Source organism: Heteronotia binoei, chromosome 21 (genome assembly GCF_032191835.1).
Source record: "Heteronotia binoei isolate CCM8104 ecotype False Entrance Well chromosome 21, APGP_CSIRO_Hbin_v1, whole genome shotgun sequence".
NCBI classification, from domain to species: domain Eukaryota; kingdom Metazoa; phylum Chordata; class Lepidosauria; order Squamata; family Gekkonidae; genus Heteronotia; species Heteronotia binoei.
In genome coordinates this window covers 163,979,872-164,004,731 of record NC_083243.1, presented here as the reverse complement: position 1 = coordinate 164,004,731, position 24,860 = coordinate 163,979,872, and the positions used below count along the sequence as shown (strand labels likewise).

General features: G+C 42.2%; 2 protein-coding genes across 5 annotated transcripts in view; one reads left to right on the top strand and one right to left on the bottom strand.

The window, feature by feature from the left end:
* IGHMBP2 (immunoglobulin mu DNA binding protein 2) overlaps positions 1-6,398 on the bottom strand; it is a 121,147-nt gene extending 114,749 nt beyond the window's left edge. Inside the window, exon 1 of one of the 3 annotated variants that reach the window (XM_060261194.1) lies at positions 6,201-6,398. In XM_060261194.1, coding sequence (XP_060117177.1) covers positions 6,201-6,283 — 83 coding nt within the window. In that variant the 5' untranslated portion in view covers positions 6,284-6,398. The remainder of the gene's footprint in view (positions 1-6,200) is intronic. The other 2 variants (XM_060261196.1, XM_060261195.1) reach the window with 2 other exon arrangements.
* Positions 6,399-6,441: 43 nt separating this feature from the next.
* Positions 6,442-24,860, top strand: part of MRPL21 (mitochondrial ribosomal protein L21) — a 42,627-nt gene continuing 24,208 nt past the window's right edge. The window contains exons 1-3 of one of the 2 annotated variants that reach the window (XM_060261198.1): positions 6,442-6,545; positions 15,912-15,969; positions 23,133-23,218. In XM_060261198.1, the coding sequence (XP_060117181.1) occupies positions 6,488-6,545; positions 15,912-15,969; positions 23,133-23,218 (202 nt within the window). In that variant the 5' untranslated portion in view covers positions 6,442-6,487. The remainder of the gene's footprint in view (positions 6,546-15,911; positions 15,970-23,132; positions 23,219-24,860) is intronic. The other variant, XM_060261199.1, reaches the window with a different exon arrangement.

Below are 24,860 nucleotides of genomic sequence, written 5' to 3'. Positions count from 1 at the left end.
CCTTTAATCTGGAAAGGAAAATGGGTTGCTATCTTGCTAGATTCCCTCCCCCTTCTTTTCAGCTCCACTTCAGTAATGGACAAGGGGCCTACTATTTGTATTATGTTTCCATACTAAAGATAAAGAAGAGATGGCAAATATAAGAAAACAGAAGACATATTAGTAGTAATGAAAGTATTTTTACAGGTGAGGCAAGAACATGGTACTTCTAATTTAAAAATATGGCTTTTGCGGGGGTTCAGGCATAGATTTGCTTTGAAGCCACACACTAGCTACCTGGCTACCTGCAGTCCCTAGACAGTCGTTCTACATTTTTCTATGTACAAACAGAAAATTTTGGAGAACATTCTGTTAGCTACCAAGACCTTGTGCATACTGAATCTGGTCACCAAGCAATAAGCACAAAGTATACACGGAGGAAAAGGAATATCTTCAAATATGCCAAAAGAGTCATTTTGTATTTTAATAAAAGTTCTTCTGCAGCTTCATTTAAGGCTCAACCCTGAGCAATAAAAATGGGTAAATACGCTTTCTTCTCTGTGGAGTGCAGTTTGCTGCAGGCCCTAGAGCAGGGGTGGCCAAACTTGCTTAACATAAGAGGGAGGGAGGAGAGAGGGGGGTAGAAACAGGCCTCATTCTGGGCAGGAGCTCACAGGAGCAGAGTTCTGGAACCTCTACATTTTATTGTGCTCCTTCTTTCTTAACTTCCCCCCCAATACTGGAGAGAGGGAGGGAGGGAGGAAGGAAGATGGGAGAGAGGTGGAAAGGAAGCAACTTTAAATCCATTCTCCAAGCCACTGGCTGGCTTAGCTTAAAGAAGTGATTTCAAAAGACAAATGCCTTCTCCAAGCCAGTTGATTGGGCAGTGGGGGCTTTGAAAGCCACACAATATGTGTGAAAGAGCCACATGTGGCTCCAGAGCCACAGTTTGGCCACCCCTGCCCTAGAGTCTAGGGAACCAGAGATGCTTTGAATTGATGACTTCATGCTACCGTTAAAGAAACAAGTTCAGATCCCCTCTGGGTGTGTGGAATTAATTGTGCACTTCTCTGGATACTCACCTTAACCTGGAGGTCTCATTTTTTTTATATATTCACTTTTTCAGGAAGTGTTTTTAAGTCTTTCAACAAGTATTCCAATATTAACTCCCTTAAATAACTGTTAAGATGTCCTACATTAAACTCAAATATGTGGAATAAAACCAATTATGTCCCTTTATTTAATAACAGTAAAACAGAACTCCACATCCAAACAATTGATCTCAAAGCACTTAAGCGTTCAGTTGCTTCTACTATAATGCAAGGCATTGTTATGACATCCTGTGCTTATACTCTGAATACTTAATCAGAAGAACTGGCAATGGATTTCTCTATTATACTGCTAGACTGAACCTGTTAGAATTCTTCCTTCAGACAGGGGTTTTATCCTGTACTGAATTTGTAAACTCCCAGGCTAAGTATTTGTGCCTGGGTAGGTAGAATGTGGTGTTGCTGTAATTCTGACAACAATGCCCACTTGAAAAAGAAAAGAGAAAAAAGTATCTGGCTCTTTGAGGTATTCGTATATAATTGAAAATGAAAATACGTGTAAATGGAAGGTCAACAGTGTTCTTTGCTGAGAGTTAGTGAGGACTGAAACTGATTTTAACATCAGTTCAGTAGAAAGGGTGCCCAATTAGTAAGAACAAGCGATTTCATAGAATCATAGAGCTGGAAGGGACCTCTAGGGTCATCTAGTCCAACCCCCTGCACAATACAGGAAACTCACAAACACCTCCCCCTAAATTCACAGGATCTTCATTGCTGTCAGATGGCCATCTAGCCTCTGTTTAAAAACTTCCAAGGAAGGAGAGCCCACCACCTCCCGAGGAAACCTGTTCCACTGAGGAATCGCTCTAACGGTCAGGAAGTTCTTCCTAATGTTGAGCCAGAAACTCTTTTGATTTAATTTCAACCCATTGGTTCTGGTTCTACCTTCTGGGGCCACAGAAAACAATTCCACACCATCCTCTAGAATAGATGACAGCCCTTCAGGTATTTGAAGATGGTGATCATATCGCCTCTCAGCCGCCTCCTCTCCAGGCTAAACAGCCCCAGCTCCTTCAACCTTTCCTCATAGGACTTGGTCTCCAGACCCCTTACCATCTTTGTCACCCTCCTCTGGACCTCCTCTGGATTTAATATTAACCATCTATTGTTCCACCTTGGGAGCCTACCATTCTTAAGGAATATTGAAAATATAACCTGGTGTGAACCAAGGAGCTGAATTCACAATTAACTGGTATATTTTCATATTTTCTCACATTTCCAAGATTACTCCTTTCCCTTCCTTTTCAAATTACAATCCTGCAGGTCAAACTATAGTTTCATTTTATTCTATAAACAATTTATTAGTTAACTTGTGTTTTCCTTCTTCCTATTAAAATTCTATAATTTTATCAAACCATCAATAGCTTCAGTAAAATCCCTAAAACAATTCCTAATTTGTAATATAATAAACTTTCTTTCATATTTTGGAAGGGCATTTAATTGCTGTTTTACAACTATTAGGGGGGCACTCGGAACCCAGGAAGTGAATTTGTTACATTTTTTAAAAAATATCTATTAGCGAGCTGGGGTTTTTTTTATATTCACCCACACAGTTTGACACATAGGCACTGAACAGGAACAGGGTGTGTACATGAAGCTGCTTTACACTGAATCAGACCAGTCTGAGACCACTGATCCATCAAAGTCAGTAATGTATACTCTGACTTACAGTGGCTCTCAGGTACAGGTCTTTCACTTCACCTGCTACTTGAACTGTTTGTTAGCTTGTTTTTCTAGAGAGCTCAGGAACTGAACCTGAGACCTTCTGCATTCCAAACAGATGCTCTGCCACTGAGCCACAGCCCTCCCCACTAGATACACATAACCTAAACCAAAGCTCCACAAGCACTGAATGTGTACAGTGATCACATATTCTTGCCTATTTACTTCAGTTAAAGTTCAGCTACAACTCAATATTATACAACTTCTTGTGTGCATGAAACTGCCTCTCCTCCATCAAAATTTTTGAGATAGCAACTGCACATATCATGTGCGTATTGGAGCTAGATACCTATAAGGCAGGGTGGCCAAACTTGTTTAACTTAAGAACCACATGGAATGTGATGTTTGAGAGCCACAAGACATGAATGTCAGTTGTTTCAGAACCGCAAGACATGAAGGATGGAAAGGGAAGGAGGGAGGGAGGCAAATAGATGGAGGAGGGAGAGAGGGAAAGCAACTTTAACTTTAAATGCATTCTCCAAGCTGCTGGCTGGCTTGGAGAAGTGATTTAAAAAGACAAATGCCTTCTCCAAGTTGGCTGACAAGGCAGTGGTGGCTTTGAGAGTCACAAAATATGTGTGAAAGAGCCATATGTGGTTCCTGAGCCACAGTTTGGCTACTCTTGCTATAAGGTGTCACTGAATTAGATGGAAATGGAAGGCTTCCATTTTCAGCCTCATTATAGTTTTTAAAGCACTAGAAGATTGGAAAGAATGATGCAGCATGGTTTGCATTTTTAATTAACCATGTTAACTGAGACCCATCCACTCAGCATATGTGCGGGCCCTTATCTGGGAGAACCAGGTTTGATTCTCCACTCCTCCACTTGCAGCTGCTGGAATGGCCTTGGGTCAGCCATAGCTCTTGCAGTGCCTGTCCTTGAAAGGGCAGCTTCTGGGAGGGCTCTTTCAGCCCCAATCTACCTCACAGGGTGTCTGTTGTGTGTGCAGGGGTGGAGGAGGTAAAGGAGATTGTTACTGCTCTGAGATTCAGAGTAGAGGGTGGGATATAAATCCAATATCATCATCATCATATGTCATATTCATATTAATTATATACATTGGGCTTGATTACTTCTTAAAACATTCCAGATGGGTAATCATGTTAGAAAGTTGGAACCTAAACAAGAAAGAACCTTAAGAGTCCAACAAATGTATTGTGGCAGAAGCTTTTGTGAGCTAGTACTGTTTCATCAGATGCAACCTTTTTCTTGTTTTTCTTTCCTTTTATAGAAGTGATCGTTAGTGGTTTCCCTGCATGCTGTAGATTAACATATAAAAAGCATTTATGGCTAAATCTTAGTGGCTAAAAGATTTTGAAAAGCTGGAAATGGAAAACATTCTATTACTCCACTGTGCATTACTGAAGCATCTGTTTTGGCATCACAAAAAGGGTAGTAATTTTTAAAAGTCACAACGCCTTTGTAACGTAGTAAATTAGTCTTTTGGATACTATAGCAGGCAGCGCAAAACTTGGCAACGGCTTCAGAAATAAGCTAGTTTCCATCCAATAACATGAAATTGATACATTCAGATATCATCAACCCAGAATTTGCCTTTAAAATAGGCTCAATATATTTCACACAGGCCTCTTAATACCAGGAACACCTAAGAATTATGTGTGTAATGGATTCAACTTCCCCTGAGCCACAGTGGCAAAGCCTTTGCACAAAAGGGATCCCCTTGTACCTGCCCTCGAGAACTGCTGGGGGAAGCACTGAGCATCTGGGCAGAGTAAAAGCTTTTCTAAATTTATAGACATCAAGGTGATGGAGATAGTTTAAATATACAACCTGATATCTAAGCTGCTCTGATGATCTAAAGGCTGCATATTTGGCAAGATCGGACTGCCTCTCAATGTCCTTTTATGTTTAGTAAACTGTCAAAGCAATGCTCCCATGTGGCACCTTTCCACGGGGTGCAATATCTCCCTCTTTTAGAGCTTTTGGAAATGTGGGAAGGGGCCATGGCTCAGCATGTGCTTGGCATGCAGAAGGTCCCAGGTTCAATCTCTGGCATCTCCAGCTAAAAGGGCCAGGCAACTAGCTATGTGAAAGATCTCAGCCTGAGACTCTGGAAAGCCACTGCAAGTCAGAGACAACACTAACTCTGATGGACCAATGGCCTGATTCAGGATAAGGCAGTTTCACACATTCATATGTTTAGATCAGAGGTGGGGAACCTCCATCCCAAGGGCCGTATAGGTCACTTGGTGTGGCCCTCAGGGATTGCTGGGCCAAACTGAGCCATGTGGCAGCCTCTCTGGGGCCTGGCTGGCCAGCGAGGATTGTGGGGCCCAGCCACGCTGTGCAGCAGCCTCCCCAGGACCAGGCAGGGATCACAGGGCCCAGATGTACTGTGCGGCAGCCTCCCTGGGGCCTGGCCAGCCGGCCAGAATTGCTACAGGGCCTGGAAAAGTTACTGTCACCGTTCGGTTTGCACTTGAATATCCCAGATGGTGTGGCCTAATATGCTAATGTATTGAGTGTGTGACCTAATATGCTAATATTAGGGGATGTGGTCTAATATGCTACTGAGTTCCTCCTGGGCTTTTTTGTAGAACCTATGCATTTGCCTAGGGTGGCGGGCCGGGTGTGTATGTATTCCAGATTAGGCTCTCCCCACATGACTTCAAATAGAAAAACAATTATTTGCATTAATTTTGCTGACCTGAATAATTCTCCCTTAGTGGAGCACTTTTTTTAAGTTGATAATTTTTTATGGTCTGTTAATGATGTTATAAGTATCCATATGGCCCTTGGCAGAAAAAAGGTTCCCCACCCCTGGTTTAGATCTTGACAGTGACTGTCAGGGAGGGACGGTGGCTCAGTGGTAGAGCATCTGCTTGGTAAGCAGAAGGTCCCAGGTTCAATCCCTGGCATCTCCAAAAAAAGGGTCCAGGCAAATAGGTGAGAAAAACCTCAGCCTGAGACCCTGGAAAGCCGTTGCCAGTCTGAGTAGACAATACTGACTTTGATGGACCCAGAGTCTGATTCAGTATAAGGCAGCTTCATATGTCCATATGTTGAAGCCTTTGTAATATTTTGGAAGGAACTGCGGGGGGGGGGGGCAGACAAGGTTGCTTCCTGTCACCCTCTAATAGAGCTTTAGTCCTCGTTTAGAAGTAAGCTGGGGAGGAAACTTAAACCGATAGAAAACAGTATTAGCCAAACTTAAACTGTTTAATCGCAGTTTGTTTTAACTGTTCTAGGTACTCGGCAGAATTCACGGTTTTTTGGGGAAACATATGATCTTCAAAATGGGACGCTTTAGTTAAAATCATTATTTTATGGACGCGATTCAAACGCATCCACCGTTTTCTAGACAAGTCTCCCTTCAGCTACACCTATACAGCAAGAGGCCACGGCTTCCCAATGCCCGCTGGCGGTACCTGGCTTCCGATATCTCGGCCTCTCTTTCTTCCTGTAACAACACCAGTTGGTGCGAAACAAAGTCCTGAACTACAGTTCCCATCGTCTCGACTGTAGGTGCGTCTCTCCAGGACTTCTCAGTACCCTTGGAAGCAGCAGCAACTCTCAGAAGTGCCACGGCGGCCCTCTGCAGCCCGGCGCGTGCTTCCTCCCGGCCCCAGTAGGCGGAGGCTCCTAATTCTCCCCTCATATTGCACTTCCGCTTCCGTTGCTAGGACGGTGGGGGAGAGGCGAGTGGAAGACAGTGATGGCAGTCGCGCGGTTTGCGGCTTCGTATGGGCGTGCTTTGAGCGGAGCCGGGAGAGGTAAGGCAGCGTGCGGGACGGCTGGCGTTTTAGTTGCTGCCGCCTCACTTATGTTCGGGGTTGCGGTTTGATTCTCTTCCTGGAAACTTTATCTCGTCTGCGTTACTGTTTGCATCCCTTCTGGCAGTGTTTGTTTTTAGTTTTGTCTCCAACCTTTTCTGCTGCGAGCTTGGGCCTATGCTTTGCATTCTCCCCTCCTCTCATTTGTTTCTCATTTTTCCTATTAGAGGAGCCTTTCTGAAGCCTGCATGTGCAATTAGCAAAGCCAGAATCTGTTCCATTCCTTGTTTCGGAACTGCTAGGTCCTCCACTTTCCCATCTTTATTGTTCCTGGCTTTCAGACTTTACCAGACTTACCGCCACAGCCAGATCTACATTTTTTTTTTTTTTAAGTGGGGGCAAAAGTAAAAGATTGTGCCCCCCTATATATATTTTTTGTTTATATATACATATACGAACAATGCTTTTAACATAGATATATAATAAACCACTATTTAAACAACAGAATAAATTGTGTTGACTTCGGTGAACTGTTAATAACACTTTTACATTATGATAGATCCAGGTAGGCAGCTGTGTTGGTCTGAAGCAGTAGAACAAAGCAAGAGTCAAGTTGCACCTTTAAGACAAAGTTTTATTCAGAATGTAAGCTTTCGTGTGCTAGAAGCACACTTCATCAGACACTTTTATATTATCTTAGCCATCATTAGCTAAGCATTCCTCCTAGAATTCCTTTTGTTGTAGGGAGCTAAAGGAGTTCATAGCCAAACATGCATGTTAGCTATTAGGAAGACAGACTTTAAGGAACTCAGAGGCATGAAGAGAGTCATTCCATGACAAAAAAATACTGAAAGGGAAAGGAGCAAGTGAAGGGTGGGCTCTCATAAGAACATAAGAGAAGCCATGTTGGATCAGGCCAATGGTACATCCAGTCCAACACTGTCACACAGTGGCCAAAAACCCAGGTGCCATCAGGAGGTCCTTCAGTGGGGCCAGGACACTAGAAGCTCTTCCACTGTTGTTCTCCCCCCAGCACCAAGAATACAAGCATCACTGCCCCAAACTGAGAGTTCCATCTATACCTGTGGCTAATAGCCACTGATGAACCTCTGCTCCATATGTTAATCCAATCTCCTACTGAAGCCATCTATGCTGGTAGCCGCCACCACCGTCTGTGGTAGTAAATTCCATGTGTTAATCACTCTTTGGGTAAAGATTCTTTTATCTGTTCTAACCTGACTGCTCAGCAATTTCATTGAGTGCCCACAAGTTCTTGTTTTGTAAGAAAGGGAGAAAAGTACTTCTTTCTCTACCTTCTCTGTCCCATGCATAATCTTGTAAACCTCTATCATATCACCCCTCAGTCAACATTTCTCCAAGCAGAAGAGCCCCAAGTGCTTTAACCTTTCTTAATAGGGAAAGTGTACTTCTGTCAGGGAGCATGAGGGTCAAGAGGCAACAGGGCGCCGTGCTGAGGATAAGGGGAATGTGCCCTCAGAAGGAACTTCTTCAGTTGGTGAACAGGTATCCTTTCACACCAAGGAACTATCCCTGGGCAGGGAGGGAATAGGACTCTTGGTAGTTGGTGATTCAATCCTTAGGCAGGTAGACAGCTAGGTGGCAAACCTGCATACTGACTGTATGGTGACTTGCCTGCCTAGTGCGAGGGTAGCAAACATTACGTGTGTTGTAGATAGGCTGGTAGACAGTGCTGGGGAGGAGCCAGTGGTTGTGGTACATATTGACACCAACGATGTGGGGAAATGCAGTTGTGAGGTCCTGCTAGGCCAGACTCAAGGCCAGGACCTCCAAGGTAGCTTTTTCAGAAGTGCTGTTCTACACTTTTCAGGCCCTGTTCTACATGCAGGGCCGGAGAAACAGGCACAAACTAGGAGTCTCAAGATGTGGATGAGACGATGGTGTAGGGAGGAAGGGTTCAAGTTTGTTAGGCACTGGGGTGCTTTTTGGAACAAACTTGTCACAAGAAGGAACCAGACTGCTGGCGCTTAAAATCAAAAAGGTGGCAGAGCAGTTTTTAAACCGAATCTTGGGGGAAGCCGACAGGAGATGAAATGTCTCTGGTTCGGGGTAATTCATCTCAAAGAAATGAAGGGTTAGCTGTTACTTTTCTACAGGGCAATGGATTAGAGTTGTCCGCTGAAATGGTGACAAACAGTATGGACTGCCTGGCAAAGTCTCAAGGCAGCAGGAGGAAGGTTGCAGGCCTAACATGCCTGGGGAATTATAGATGTTTATATGCAAATGCTAGAAGTGTCTGAGGTAAACTCAGAGACTTGGAATGCTTAGTGTTTGGGGGAATTGTAGACATTTTGAATATTTCAGAAACTTGGTGGAATGAGGAGAATCAGTGGGACACTGTTATTCCTGGGTATAAATTATATCAGAAGACAGGGAGGAAAGGGTTGGAGGTAGGGTAGCTTTGTGTGTCAGAGAGGGTATACAGTCCAGTAAGATTGATATGGTAAGAGAATTAGATTTGCTTCTAGAAATGCTTTGGGTCAAAATAGTGGGCCCAAAAGAAAGCTTAACTCTGGGAGTTTATTGCCTGCCAGATCAAAAGATAGGGGATGATTATAAAATGATGAAAGAATGAAAGATTGCAGCTAGACATAAAAACTGTGTCATAATAGGTGATTTTAACGACCCACACATCAATATGTGTTCAGGTCGAGTGAAAGAGATTGAGTTTCTAGACACTCTCATTGACTGTGCTGTGGAGCAGATGATCACAGAATTAACCAGGGAAGAGATGATCTTGGACTTGGTCTTAAGTAATGCGCAAGACCTGCTGAGAAATGTAAAAGTAATTGCACCACTTGGGAACAGTGACTATAATGTTATTGAGTTTAACACTTTTATAAATAGGGAGTTGCCCAAAAAGACCAGCGCAACTTTTAACTTTAAAAGGGGCAACTTATCTGAGATGAGGGGGCATGTGAAGAGTAAACTGAAAGGAAAATTGGGAGGCTTGGATGCTATTTAAAACTACAATCCTAGTGAAGGTCAGATAAAATATATACCGCAGGTTAGGAAAGGCACAAATAGGTCTAGAAAAAAGTCCTGCGTGGTTAACAAAGTAATGGAAGCTGTAAAAGATGATAAATATTCCTTTAAGCAGTGAAAAGCTAGTCTGAGTGAGGTTAATAAAAAGGAACACAGGCTGTGGCAAATAAAAAGCAAGTCTGTGATCAGGCAAGCAAAAATAAACTATGAGGAGCATATTGCAAAAAACATAAAGACCAACAATACAAATTTATTCAAATACATTAGAGGCAGAAAACCAGCCAGGGAGGCAGTGGGGCCCTTGGAAGACTAAGGGGTAAAAGGATTACTGAAGGAGGGTAGGGAAATGGCTAAGAAGCTGAATGCATTTTTTTGCCTCCATCTTCACTGTGGAAGATAAGTGCTTGCCCACTCCAGAACAGCTGATTATGGGAGGGGTGTTGAAAAACCTGAGTAAGATTGAGGTGATGAGAGGAGGTCCTATGACTGACAGACAATTTAAAAACTGGTAAGTCACCAGGCCTGGATGGCATACATCCAAGAGTTCTGAAAGAACTCAAAGGTGAACTTGTGGATCTCCTGACAAAAATATGTAATCTCATTAAAATCTGCCTTCATTCCTGAGGACTGAAAAGGTAAAGGTAGTCCCCTGTGCAAGCACCAGTCGTTTCTGACTCTGGGGTGAAGTTGCTTTCACAACATTTTCACAGCAAACTTTTTATGGGGCGGTTTGCAATTGGAAGGTAGCTAATGTCACCCCCATCTTTAAAAAGGGTTCCAGAGGAGAAATTACAGGCCAGTCAGTCTGATCTCAATACCAGGAAAGTTGGTGGAAACTTATTAAAGAAAGAATTAGTGGGCACATGGATATACAAAAGCTGTTGAGGAAGACTCTTATGTAAGGGAAGATATTGTCTCACTAACCTGTTAAAGTTCTTTGAGGGGGTGAACTAATATGTGGACAAGGGCGACCCAATAGGTGTTGTTTACCTAAACAAAGTCCACTATCCAAATAAAGAAAAGAGATACAAATTCTTTATTCTAGAAAAAATAGCATTTATTGGATAGCCACGGCAAGTTTGTAACATCCAAAAGAATCCACAGCAGTTGCAAAGCAGAGATATAAGAAAAGTAAACTCTCTTGCTAGGGCATCATGCCCTTAGGAGAAAATACAGATAAAATAGCACAGCGTGTAAGGGCATTTCTTTCTTGAATAAAATTAAGCATTAGTAATAATGCATATATTGAATATAAACCATAATCTCCCTTCAATTAAAAGTGAATTTTTCTCATTTTTTTTCTACTTAGCTTCTCACTGCATCAGCATAATTTATGGTATTTTCCACATCACTTTCAGTAGACAACATAGCCAGGCTTAATAATGCTACTGGTACTCTGTTGACCAGAGACTGGTTTTTATAAACTTTGTTTTGCTAAAATTTCTCTCACAGGATGCTGATGTTGTTGGTAGAGTGGCGAACATTCTTAATGCTTAACACTATACACAAATTAAGAAATGCATCCTGTAAATCATTTGTGTAAATCACAGATAATAAATCTAGGCAGCTCTTTTGTTCTGTATTTTTAGAAAAAGTATGACTTTGATCTCTGAATGTTTTGAGTTCACGTTTAAATTCATCAATATTTAAGTCCTCTGAATATTTTTTTGCCAAATGTTCTGCAGCCACCATTAAGTCTGTGCTACTCATTTTCATTAGTTTTTCACCACCAAGAGAAGACTAATATCCCAATTGTGAGAACAAAAAAGTAAGAGAGATGACTCTGTGCTCCAGGGAAGAAAGCTGTGGGGGTCAAGAACTGATCAAATCCCTCCCCTACACATTCTGACTCCAAACTTCTCTGCTTCTTTTCCTCTGTGTCATCAATGATCCATTAATCACATTCCACACATCCTTCTTCTTTACCTAATTACTCGTCATTTACCTTGCTGATAGATCTGTCCCTGTCCCCCACCCTCCTCCAGACATTCTGTGTCTCTTTCTGGTATCTGCCTTTCCCTCCAGGGAATGTCATTGCGCTGTGAGGGCAGTTATTCCAGTCCCAGAACACTTCTGCTACCTTTAGGGACTGTCATTCCCCTCTGAGAGCTGTCATTCCAGTCCTAGAACATTCCTGCTACCCACAGGAACTCTTATTCCACTCTGGGGGCTGTCATTCCAGCCCTAGGACACTTCTGCTACCTGTAGGGACTGTCATTCCACTTTGGGAGGGATCTCATTCCAATCCCAGAGTAGTCTATCTTGGCCCAGAGAGCTTAATGAAAACCCCATTCTACATTTTCTTTGCAACTCTTTTAGTGCTGTGGTGTATTTCAGTGGACCCCATGCAATAGCATTCTTGGCTCCCATTATTTCCAATGGGTCTTCCACCCTCTCCCATTGTTTCCGATGGGCAGTGCTATCATTCCTTTTGCATTCTGCATTTCAATCAGTCAAATAACACCCTCGATGAGACTTAAATCTGCTTCTCATCCTCTCCCCTTTCCCATTTCTCTCGATTTCCTCCAAAAGAGCCTTATCTTCCCCCCCATCCACAATGCCCACTAACCCACCTCCCCTCCTTCTCAGCAACCCTCTCTTTACTTGTTAAATAAAATTGTGCCCGCCAGCCCAGAAAGGATGGGGAGGTCATAGAGGCAAGGAGTCACTCACTTCCAACTGTCTTTCACTCACGGACTCCCTTGCTGTGTGAGCGCATCTTGGCTGCTGCCCTATCCCTGAAGAAAGGAGGTGAGAGGGTGTGGGGCCAATGGCGTTCCTGGCTCCTCTGCTCAGCACATTTCTGGGGAGCAAGATGAGGGCAACTGGCAGCACATTTTATTTTATTTATTTTTGCTGATTTCTAGTCCGCCCTTTCCCAGGTCGGGCTCAGGGAGGATTGCAGCATAATAAATAATTAAAATCACATCATAAAACAATAAAATTTAAACAGCTAGAACATTAAAATAAATTAAAATAAGACAATGTCAGTGTACAGATATGTACATCCTTCACAGATTGAACACGGGTTGTGGTCAGTGCAGGGAGGCCAATTAGCTGGTGTGAGGATGCCCGCCCACCTCAGCCAAAAGCCTGGTGGAACAGCTCTGTTTTACAGGCCCTCCGGAATAGCGATAAATCTGGCCCGTATCTCCTTGGGGAGCTGATTCCACCAGGTTGGGGCCAGGGCCAAAAAGGCCTTGGCCCTGGTTGAGGCAAGCCGGATGTCCTTTGGGCCAGGGGTGGTCAGAAGGTGTTGATTGGTCGATCATAGAGGCCTCCGGGGCTCATATGGGAAGAGATGGTCCCGTAGGTATGTAGGTCCCAGGCCGCGTAAGGCTTTAAAAGTCATCTGCATACTGGTGACAACTCAGCCCAAAACCTCTGGCAATCTGGGCAAGGGGGCGCATATAGATGTTAAATATCATTGATGAGAGAATAGCTCCCTGCGGAACACCACATTCCGGTGGGCAACACCAGGAGATCTCGCCAATTGCCACCCCTTGTCCCCAACCACAGAGAAAGGGTATTTCCCAGTGACTTTCTTAGTAATGTGATTATGAAGGGAAAAACTGACTGCAATACACCCTAGTTTCTAAGAACAAAGTGAGTCAGGAAATCATAATTTCTTTACTTAAAAATTGTTGTTGATGTAAATTATAGAAGAACATGCTATCTAGTTGCAGCCAACTCATGATGGTGATATCCATGGCATGTTCTATGCAAGAGATGGGCAGGGGTGGTTTGCCATTACCTTCTTCTGCGTAGGGGATGTCTTATGCATTGGTACCTGTTGCTTCTCATTCCAGACTTCCTGATTTTTTATTCCTAGGGAAGTGAAACAAAGCCAGCCATAAACAAGCTAGGGGTTTTTGCAGACTTGAACAGAGATGAACCTCCTGTCCCCCACCTGCTGTTCCCACTACTCTTCAGCTGGGCATTGGGAGAAAAATGGTGTGTGATTGCTAGCAATGTGATGTTGTCACTTCCACTGTGGCCAGAAGTGACATCATTGCATTGCTGGCAGTGCTTCAGCACTTGGCCAAAATTATGGTTAAATCATAGACTTTTGGCCAAGTTGTAGGGCATGTTGGTGATCAAATAATGTCACTTCTGGTTGTGTTGAAAGAGATGTCACTGTATCACCAACTAGGAGAGCCCCGCCACTGGTGAGATACCTGCTGGTTGACAGGGTGGCAACCCTAAACTTGGATACTCCAGGTATACAGAAAAAAAGTGATTTTTTTTTTAAATCCTTCCATGTCTTGATATATGCCCATTGCCATTGTAAGGCTGATTAGAGAAAAAGAAAATAGTGGAAGGCAGAAGAAGTAAATTTACCAGCTCAGACAGTGAAGCTTTTTAGTATCTTGGAGGAAGAGATTTGGGTTTGGAAGGGAAGTCTATAATTCCCAGCATTTCCTGTAGACTCCATCGTGAGCAGTTTTCTGTAGACTCCAATGTAATAAACCTTAAATCTCAGAAATCTGGTGAAGTGCACAATGTTTCTTGCCTTTGGAAACATATGCATCTGTCAAGGAATCCAAAGCTGAACCCCATGGCTCCCCAGGGTTGTTGTACACAAGTAACCAAATCTTTCTTTGAAAAAAACAAAAACATGAAATTTCATTTAATTTCTGTCAAAACAAAAGACTTAATTTACAGGCAAACATTGTTCTAAAGTCATACAACAGAAAAACAAGAAAACTAGATTAACTAACACATTTTCAGAACATGTGTTAGATGGTACAAACCTTAAGTCCAAGAGTTAAAGGCTCATACATATAAGCATGTTATAGTTCAGGCCTTCCGTCCATCAAAATCCAAACTAGCCTCTTTCTCTAGGTCTTCACTCAATTATTGTTTTTTGGCCAAGCAGCATCAGGTGATGATGACATCCAACACATTCTTGTTGGAATCCTATAGAAAATTACCTCATCACTCCTGATTCCCCCCCCCCCCATTCCTGTGGGCTGCAATTTTTCATGAAAAGCTGATTACCAGATTTCCAGCTCTGGCCTTGAAGACGATAAGGGCTGTGTAGGCTGAGAGACCAATTAGTGACACCCACAGAATGGAACAAGCCTGTTGCTATTCATTTTAACCTGCTAGTGGGGGCCAGGGGTATTTTGCCTCCCAGTATACACAATATAGCTAAAGATAGATTTGAACCAGCTTACTCTCCCCATGCTTATTAGGTTGTTAGCTTTTATTAATCTTCTTAAACCAGCTATAGTTTTCATCACTGGAGCATCACCTAATATCATTAGGGTTTGTAGAATCTTTCGGGCTCAAGTGCCGTGTTCTACTGGAGAAAGTTTTCCTTCCAGATGTTTCGTTCTCAGCTGCGGAGAACATCCTCAGTGGTGTTGCAGCCGGAGCAGGCGCTCTGACCTTCTTGGCTGCTGTGCATTGATGCTCCGGCTGCAACGCCACTGAGGATGTTCTCCGCAGCTGAGAACGAAACGTCTGGAAGGAAAACTTTCTCCAGTAGAACACGGCACTTGAGCCCAAAAGATTCTACAAACCCTAATGATGTTACCAGTTGTGAAAACCTGAAATCTTTGACATCACCTAATAATTAAGAAAGTTCCTCTATTAAAATTTTTGCTCTTACTTTGAATATGGATCTTTTAAAAATTTGTGGCAAATGGCAATGCAGCTGACATGTTTGTATGTACTGAGGACAGGTAGGAAAAATCAGTGTCTGGTTTCTGCAAAGCAGCTGCTTAAAGGTGCAATCAAGAGTAACTTGTTCAATTTATTTTCTATACTTTTGTATTAACTCTCCTATAAATAATTACTTCGAGCAGGTTGTCTTTCCCTGCAAGAAAAGTAAATGCAATATTGTGACTGCAAAAATGTGATTAAACTAATAAGGTGTTAGATTCAGCTTTCAAGAGGGGATTTTCACTAATCTTGCTATTAATTCAGTCAAGTTAATGATCATCATTTTTCAATCTGTTCTGCTGGTTGTTACTTTGTCACTACAGTAGATTTTGGAACAATGTTTTAATCTTAAACTTTTTAGCTCATTTCGGATAGAAAAGCTGAAATTGTTAGAACCAAGCCCAGATTCCTACAACATAATGTTCAACCCTTCTTTCTTTTTCTACTATTTTTACATTTCACATGAATGGGGACTATTTTGAGCCTGATTTGGTGTCTATTTGTATTTTTGTTCAGATTAGATAGGTGTTTTACAGAAGCAAGAACAATATAAATCCATCCACCTTTACTTTCTGCTGTATTGTCTTTCCTACTCATTCTGGATTTGGTACAGCTCAATATTAAAACAATGAAGATGGTTTCAATGTGACTTTTTCCTTCTTTCTGTTTCAGCCTCTCTGTTGTGGTCTACAGCCCGAAAAAGTTCAAGGAGTGCTTCAGTACAGCAAGGGTAAGAGCAACATATTGAAGTGTTGGTGTGCCTTTTACACTTCCACAATCCTGCACTTCCTTTCCTTGCTTAGTTCCAGTTACCACAGTACTGTTAAGTTCAAGAGAACAATGCTATTAAGTTCAGGGTTAAATTATCCCTAAAGTCCAAAACTGTAACAACAACATCATCATCATTTGGATTTCTAGTCCACCCTCACCCTGCATAGCAGGGCTCAGGGCGGATTACAACAGTAGTTTTAAACAATAATTATACAATAATTTAACCAGTTAAAATGTAATTGAATTATTAAAAAATACAAGAAGGCGATAAAACAGAATTTATAATCCCTGAAAAGACTATCTGTATGGCTGCTCGATGTAAATCAAATCCCGAGCAAGTGGACTAGCCGCAACTACCAAAAGGAACATTAGAGAGGTTTATAAAATTATGCATAGGGTGCAGAGAGTTTACATTTTTTTCTCTAACTTGAGGGCATTCAATGAGACTGATGAGCAGCAGATTTAGGACTGACAAAAGGGAATACTTCTTTACACAATGAATGATTAAAATGTGGAATTTGCTGCCAGAGGATACTGTGATGGCCACAGGAATAAACAGCTTTAAAAGGGGATTCAAAAGATTCATGGAGAATAGGTCTATCAATGGCTATTAGTCATGGTGACAGAGGGGAACCTCCACATGCAGAGGTGCTAAATCTATGAATCCCAGAGCCAGGAGGCAACATCAGGAGAAGATTTTGGCTTCCGTCTTGTTGTCCCTCCAGAGGAACTGGTTGGCCACTGTGTGAGACAGGATGCTGGACTAGATGGACCATTGGACTGGTCCAGCAGGGCTGTCTTAATGTTCTTATGTTCAGGGTCTTGTCGGGTACTGTTCTGACCCTAAAAGCAGTTATGTTGGGATGATAAAGAGCACACCATAACAGAAATTTCCTGTGCTTCTAAATCAGTCCTAAACAGGAATTATGTGAAGTGTCCAAAACTCTTTTTCCCCTCAGCATGGCCATGAGGAAGGCCTCTTATTTATTTATTTATTACATTAAATTTCTATCCTGCCCTCTCCACAAGCGGACTCAGGGTGGCTCACAACATTCATTTACACAATTAAAATCAATACATCAATAAAATCAATAAAACATCATTACAATTAAATTTTTTTTTTAAAAAAAAGCTATTACATGGTCTGTATCATTACTATATTGGCAGTTCTGCTTTTCAGACGGTGATCACCGAGTACTCTAACAGATGTCAGGTGGCAGCTCTCTCTCAGTTAAATATTGAAGGCCTGTCAAAACAATTCGGTCTTACAGGCCCTGCGGAATGTAGAGAGGTCCCACAGGGCCCTTATGGCCTCCGGGAGAGCATTCCATAATTTTGGTGCTGCCACCGAGAAGGCCCTGGCTCGTGTCGAACGCAACCTGGCCTCCTTTAGTCCAGGGATGGACAGTAGATTTTTTGTCCCTGAACGCAGTGCTCTCTGGGGAATATATGGGGAAAGGCGGTCCCACAGATAGACAGGTCCCTGACCATAAAGGGCTTTAAAGGTCAATATCAACACCTTGAAACTGATTCGGAACACAATAGGTAGCCAGTGCAGCTCTTTCAGCGCTGGCCAAATGTGCTTCCATTGGGGGAGCCTCATTAACAGCCACGCCGCAGCGTTCTGCACTAGCTGTAGCTTCCGAGTCAGTGTCGAGGGTAGCCCCATGTAGAGAGCATTACAGTGATCTATTCTTGAGGTGACCGTAGCATGGATCAGCATTGCTAAGTCGTTGTGCTTTAGGAAAGGAGTCAACTGCCGTGCCCGCCGAAGATGAAAAAAGCTGGATCTAATAGTGGCTGCTACCTGGGCCTCCATTGTGAGGGAGGACTCCAGGAGCACGCCCAAGCTCTTGACCTTAGGGGCCGGTATCAGTGGCTCCCCGTCAAGAGCCGGCAGATGGACACCTCCCCTTGGACCACCCCGGCTCAGATAGAGAACCTCCGTCTTCATCGCATTCAGCTTCAGCCGACTCAGCCTGAGCCAAGATGCTACAGCTTGAAGAGCCAGGTCTAGATTTTCTGGGGTACAGTCGGACTGGCCGCCCATCAATAGATAGAGCTGGGTGTCGTCTGCGTATTGGTGACAATCCTGTCCATACCTCCTGACAATCTGGGCAAGGGAGCGCATATAGATGTTAAATAGCATTGGGGACAGAACCGCACCCTGTGGCACACTACATATGAGTGAGTGCCTCTGGGATGATTCCTCCCCTATCACCACCCTTTGTCCCCGATCTTGGAGAAAGGAGGTCAACCACTGTAAGGCGGACTGCTGAATCCCCACGTCTTAGGAAGCAAGTTAATACTTTTCCTGTTCTTCCATTCAGAGAACAGCAAATGTTTTTATTTTCTTGAGCCTGTACTTCATTCCCTTTTGCTCTGCTTTACTGCGCCTCTCTGCACCCCTGGCAAACATTTTGTTACAGCTGTCACTGAGCTAGAAACTTGACATTTCTAGGAGGTAAGCTAAGGTAAAACTGGGTGCTTGGAAACCACTTCACTTTAGAAATTGGCAACTTGCTGCTTGTATGGTTATGACAACTTCTATTCATTATACTTGTTAGGGAGAAAGCTCCTTAGGGGACACTTGTGCTGTCAAAGGTTGAAACATCCATTTTATTGGAGGGAGGGTACACAAGAAGAATCCTTAGATGGGGAAGGGAGCATGGAAGTGTATAAAGGAAGACTCATAAGAAAATACATGGAATGTGTCTAAATATCTCTTCATTGCCTGAACTAAATCTGTATGAGGTGTGAGGTTATTCCTCTCTTCTTTCTCAAAGGCAACAAGAGAATGTCTTTGTTAAGAAATGGTGGTTCCTTATCCTAGCCTGGAGGCCTTCCTTCTCCCCAGGCAGCTCCACCAGCAGTCTTTATATTGAGTGCCAAATGGCACTTCCTGAGATATCAAGAGATGGCTCAGGGTTCCTTGGGTTTGGCTTCCACTTCTTGTTTTTAGACACTGATCCCACACAAGCAAGGCAGTCGTATTTTTCACCACTGATTATCTGATGATAATGATGATTCACCACTGAGCAGCTGATTATCTGATGCTGAAAATGTGTCTTGATTTTGTGTAACAGGGTTAACATGGGATAATTCTTCATTCAAAGACATCCAGTTTTGCTGAGTTCAAATTTTCATGGGTAATCTAATTTATCTCATAAACAAATGACCAATCATGTTTTGGATTTAAAATCTTATGGAACCTATAATAGGAGCAGAGAATTAATTTTCATACACTGTTTTTGAAAAGCACAGCAAAAGCTCACAAGATCAGTTTCACTTGTCTGAAAACAACATTCAGCTCTCCAGTTAATCCATGTGGGCATAAGAATTTTTTGTATGCCTGCTATGCAGCACTTTGGGGAAACAGCCAGCATGGCTGTTGTACAGTCACAAGGTCTAGAAAACGCCTTGGTTTTACAAGTAATAGATCATGGCCTTGACATGGGGGCTTGTCTGAATAACTGAAAAAAATCACATGGTATATTCAATACCAGCTATTTCAGTGTTGGAGGCTTACAGGCTTGAGTTGTTTTCCATGTCAAACTCCCTGCTCATATCAATAGTAAAGGTTTTTAATTAACGTAATCCCTGACATCCAAGCTTTTTATGTTATGGGAGTTTTACGTTAGATAGCTTTCAAGTTTGCAGTTTTCAGCTTGCTTTCAGGTCTGTGCCATGTGTGAGCTCAGAATGCATTGTTTATTTTCACAGAAGCCCAAGAATCATCTTCAGTTTTGAAATAACATGTAACATGCAGGGGCTGACAAGGAATTATTGGAGAGTTTCTGAGCCTTTACAAACTTGTGCAGGTTAATTCCTCTCATCTCCCTGCCAACTGATGCTCAGCTTTTCTGCACATTCTCTTTTGGGGCATTTTCAGCACTTGTCAAACTGAGATCTCTCAGGGAGGGGAGGGGGAGTCCTGTTTTTCAACATCCCTTGAGTAGGTTTCCTGTGGGTGGCATGGCATGATTGTTTTCTTCATATAAGTCCCCCCCCCCTGCCCCCGTAGGTAGAGACCAGACCTTCACCTTGCCTTTGGGTGGTTTTCATTATCCACATGAGTCAGCCAGTTTACCATTAGACACAATGATCAGCATAAGCTGCAAGGCCCATTCCATTCATAAGCCCCATTGAAATTTATTGTACTCTTTTGAAAAGTATGAAAGGGGAATAACCATTATCTCATATGACTTCAGAGAATCTGTAACAGAAGCAATTACTAGTGGATTGTACCTACTGTGGCTCTCCCTTTTGTGGCTGCAATGAAATAAGTAGACAGCTTTTATTAGAAAGCATAGGGAGGTTTGGGAAGGGAAGGCCCTTTTCCTGCTGTTTCCTAGTCCCTGCCCTTACACCCTTTTATGGTGTAATGTTTCAGTTTCCCTTGCTCACTGTGAACATGCAACAATGCAATCCAAATTTCACTTTAAAAAAATTGTCGTGCCCAGAGATGCAAATACCCTAATTTTACAGAACATGGGGAGTGGGGGTCACATAATTGAGGTGAGGGAATTAGCACAACACCCTGCATAGAAAACCAGGATGCATCCTGTCACTCTGCTCAACTAAACAATGTGGAGGAGGCTGTTTCTGCAGAGGAAGGCTCCATGCTTACCAGAGTGAATTGGCAGTCTGATTTCAAGTTATGTATTCCATATTTGAGTTATCAGCCTCAACATGAGGCCTGGGGCTCTCCCAGACCGTAGAGATTAGTTCCCTTGAAGGAAATGGCAGCTTTAGTGAACTCTATGGTATCACATTTCCACTGAATTCCCTTCCCAGGCACTTCCCTGCTCAGGCACTGCTACCAAATCTCCAGGAATTTCCCATGCTGGAGCTGGCAACTCTAATTCTATGTTGTTACATGACTGCAGATGGTGGTGGGATTTAAGTTTTTGCCATTTGTGTTTTAATTTCACTTAGCGTTATTTTCTTTTGTTTCTCTGCAGTTCTCTATGTTATGCTATATTGTTAAATAGCATTGGGGAGTGGGACTGTTCCCCTGTATGGGTAAAATTACTTAATTGCAAAGTATGTATTTGCAAAACATTCTAGTATGTAGTTAGGCAGTCTCTGAGATTGCTGCAAAACATCTGCTGCTTTCTGAATGCTGGAATGCTCATCCCTATAAGAGTAGATGTGAGTTAACTGCTGTGTCGGCTTTTCTGTGTCCTCAACAGGGCTTGAATTAAGGGCATTGTGTGGCTTTGAGATTTGACAAGAGCATACAAAGTAAACAGTAGATTCCCCACGGCAGGAGGAAATTTTTCTCCCTTGTTTAGGCTTCCTGTGACTATCCTTTAATGATAGAGACACAGTGTTCATTCAGAGCAGAGATTTTTGAAAGCAGTGGATGCATCCTGTTTAATTACATGAAAATTGGATCAGTCTTCAATGTTGCTGGCTCCATAGTTCTTCTTGGCAAGTAAACATACTACTGTTTTCCAGCAAAGATTTAACAAACGCTATTTATCAGTCCATCTATTCCCTCTGATTGGAAAAAGCATTCCATGCCCTATAGCCAAGGCTTTCCTAGACCAGTTACCAGAACACTTTTTAACCTTCTTTGTACAAAGCATGAGTTCTGCCACTGAGCTAAGGCTTCTCCCCGTTATCCATTTGTCCAACAGCCATGTTTTGCATGTCTGGCTTTTTTACCAGCACAAATCCCCTACCATTACATGGGGCTACCCCTGATGCTAACCCGGAGACTACAACTAGTGCAGAACGCTGCGGCACGGCTGTTAATGGGGCTACCACGACGGGAGCACATTCGGCCAGTGCTGAGAGAGCTGCACTGGTTGCCTGTTGTGTTCCGAGTTCGCTTCAAGGTGTTGGTACTAACCTTTAAAGCCCTTTATGGTCAGGGACCTGCCTATCTACGGGACCGCCTTTCCCCATATATCCCCCAGAGAGCACTGCGATCAGGGACAAAAAATCTGCTGTCTGCCCCTGGCCCAAAAGAAGCCAGGCTATGCGTAACAAGATCCAGGGCTTTCTCGGTGGCAGCACCAGAACTTTGGAACACCCTCCCAGAAGCTATAAGGGCCCTGCGGGATTTGTCGGCGTTCCGCAGGGCCTGTAAGACCGAACTGTTTAGACAAGCTTTTCTGGTTGACTGAAAATGGGCTGCCACCGGACATCCTACAGAAGCTGGCGATCATAGTCAGAACCCAATACCGCCAGACTGGATTGAGACAGCGCAAATAGTTTTAAATTGATAAGTGAACTATGTTTTTATATGTTTTATGGAATTGATTGTTTTTATGATATTGTAAGCCGCCCTGAGTCCGCTTGCGGAGAGGGCGGGATATAAATGTAAAGTAATAAATAAATAAATAATGGACATGTTGCATTCTCCATTTCAGCTGTGCTATAGAGCCTGAGCTCTGTCAGCTGAACCACCCATTTTGGGTGGAGAAATATCTCTTGACTCACATCCAGGCCAGTTCCAAGCCTCAGGTAACTTCATTTCAGGGTATAACCAAATATGAGCATTTCTGAAGCTCCCAATTGTTTTCAGATGTAATTATCAGGCATATATGGACCCAGTTTGTAAGTTTCTCCATAGAGGCCAATAGCAACACCCAGGCAATTTCAGATCAGGGGGAGGGATGAGTTAACCCCCTTCCATTGTGCCACATTGTCAATCTAAATCAGACCTCCATGTGCCTGATGATTAATTTAAAAAACCCCACTGAGAGCTATGGAGATGGCACACATTTGATTGGATGCTTAGGCTCGCATACCCACTTTTCTCTCATCTGGCACTCCATTTTTCAGTCTATTCAGCTGACTGTCAGTTATTCCTGATTTTGACAGCAAAAATAAAACTGACACAAAGGGAGTCAGTTTCACATAAAAATTCACAAATAGGATAGAACCTCTCTGTAGGTGATCATCACAAAGATAAACCTGAAGCAAATTATTTTCCAATTGCAAATGCAAAATATGAAACTTGAAAAAAATAAGTCTGAATTCTTTTGGTTTCTCTGCTGTTCGGGAAACTTTCTCCTTCTTTTAAGAGCTATCTGAAACATCCTTTAATTACAGGAGTGATTAGTCAGCCATATCATTCATTAACAGGAGATTCTTATTATTTGATAGGCTCCTTCCAAAAACATCCTTAACTTCACCCCCATGGCCTGAAATCAAACTGCCAGATCCAGCAGAAGAGGTAAAGCACCATAATGGTAAGTATCTTAACTAGAAGTGAAGAGTTTCCTTTCTTTGCAGTCTCTGTTCCTCATTACTCACTTGTTGCTGTGCTCTGTCCTTTAGCAGAGCATGTGAATGGAGACAGTGTAGGAAAATCAGTCTCAAGAGAAGCAGTGGAGGAGAAATGTGTCAATAAATTTAAGTTGGAAGCAGAAGCTCCTGCTTGCAAGGGAAAAGATTTATTGATAGCCAAGCTGTCCTGCAGTGTGAATGCTGGTTTGCATGCTTGCTTATGAGTGAGTGCTCATCTTGTCAATGCAGTGCTTCTACATTGCTAGAAACATTGCAGTATAGTTAGCAGTACATTTTGTTAGCAAACATTGTAGTATAGTTAGCAGTACATTTTGTTAGCAAACAATCTGGCCTTATGTTTCAGGTTACAGGAATTTGCATGAGGAGTGGGAATTTTTGAATTTAAATTGTTTAAGAGGATACACACACACATACAGAGAGAGAGAGAGGAGTATAATTGATAAGCAAAATGAGATTTATATAGACAAGTATAATTGACAAGCAAAATGAGATGAAAATAATTTGATGATGCCAGATGAAGGTCTGGATTAGAAAAATCTTTAGTATCTCTAGGTCAAACACTTTTGTGTTACAATAAGTATATACAATATTTTAGATCACTTACTAGTTTTGAACTTTTGCTATATAATCCTGATGAGCATGGATTAGAAGTTAAAATGTATTCCTTGATAAATGTAGATAAAGCTCATAATAACAAATGCCAGTTTAAGAAAAAGTGAGAAACAGCTTGATATAGAATTAGGTTTCTCAAGAAAATTGGTGTAAACTTTTACTTTTAAGCTAGTAGTGTAATTTAGGAAGAGCTCTTTGAAAACAATGCTTCAGTGGTACTACGCCTCAAAGGATCGTTTGAAGTATCTAGTGCTTCAAATTTATGCTACTGATATTAAAAACATTCTGGTACTTCTGTATGATTGCTGGGATTTCACTGCTGTGAGAAGATATTGAGGAAGTATTCATAGGTTGAGACAGTTCATGGTTATGAATTGGAAGTTAACCCATTGTTTATCTATTTATACTATATTAGAAAAAAAATCTTAAATCTCTAGTAGCTGATTTTTAAAATGATTATTTCAACTCATAGTTCTACGTTGCTCTATCCAGGCACTTTGAAATACTGAAACCTTGATATGCAAAATATGGTTTGTTACAAGAAATATTTCCATCGGTGTTGGTTGACCTTTGTTGGCATAAAGGAACAGGGTAAAAAAGAAATTTCAGATCAGATTGAAAATGTCTTTCATTCACATTGTGAAGGTTTTGGGATTTATAACATACCAATTTAAAATGATGTTTTGGGGTAATATTTTAGCTTAACTGTATTTGCTTATTATTTTTTTGGAATGTTTTTCATTCTGATATTAAAATATATTTTGATACATTAATTTAAAAAGAAGAGCTTTTTATAAATCCGTAGCACATGGCGTCTTAAACTTTTTTTCTTTTCTGTCCTCTGTAAAAGTCAGGAAAAGACTCGTCCAAGCTGTCCCAAGTAGCAGCAGATTACTTGTCAAAAGCTTAGTGGTTCATGGTTGTCTCATGTATTAGAATCATTTGAAGACATTTCCAAGCAAATCAAAGGGT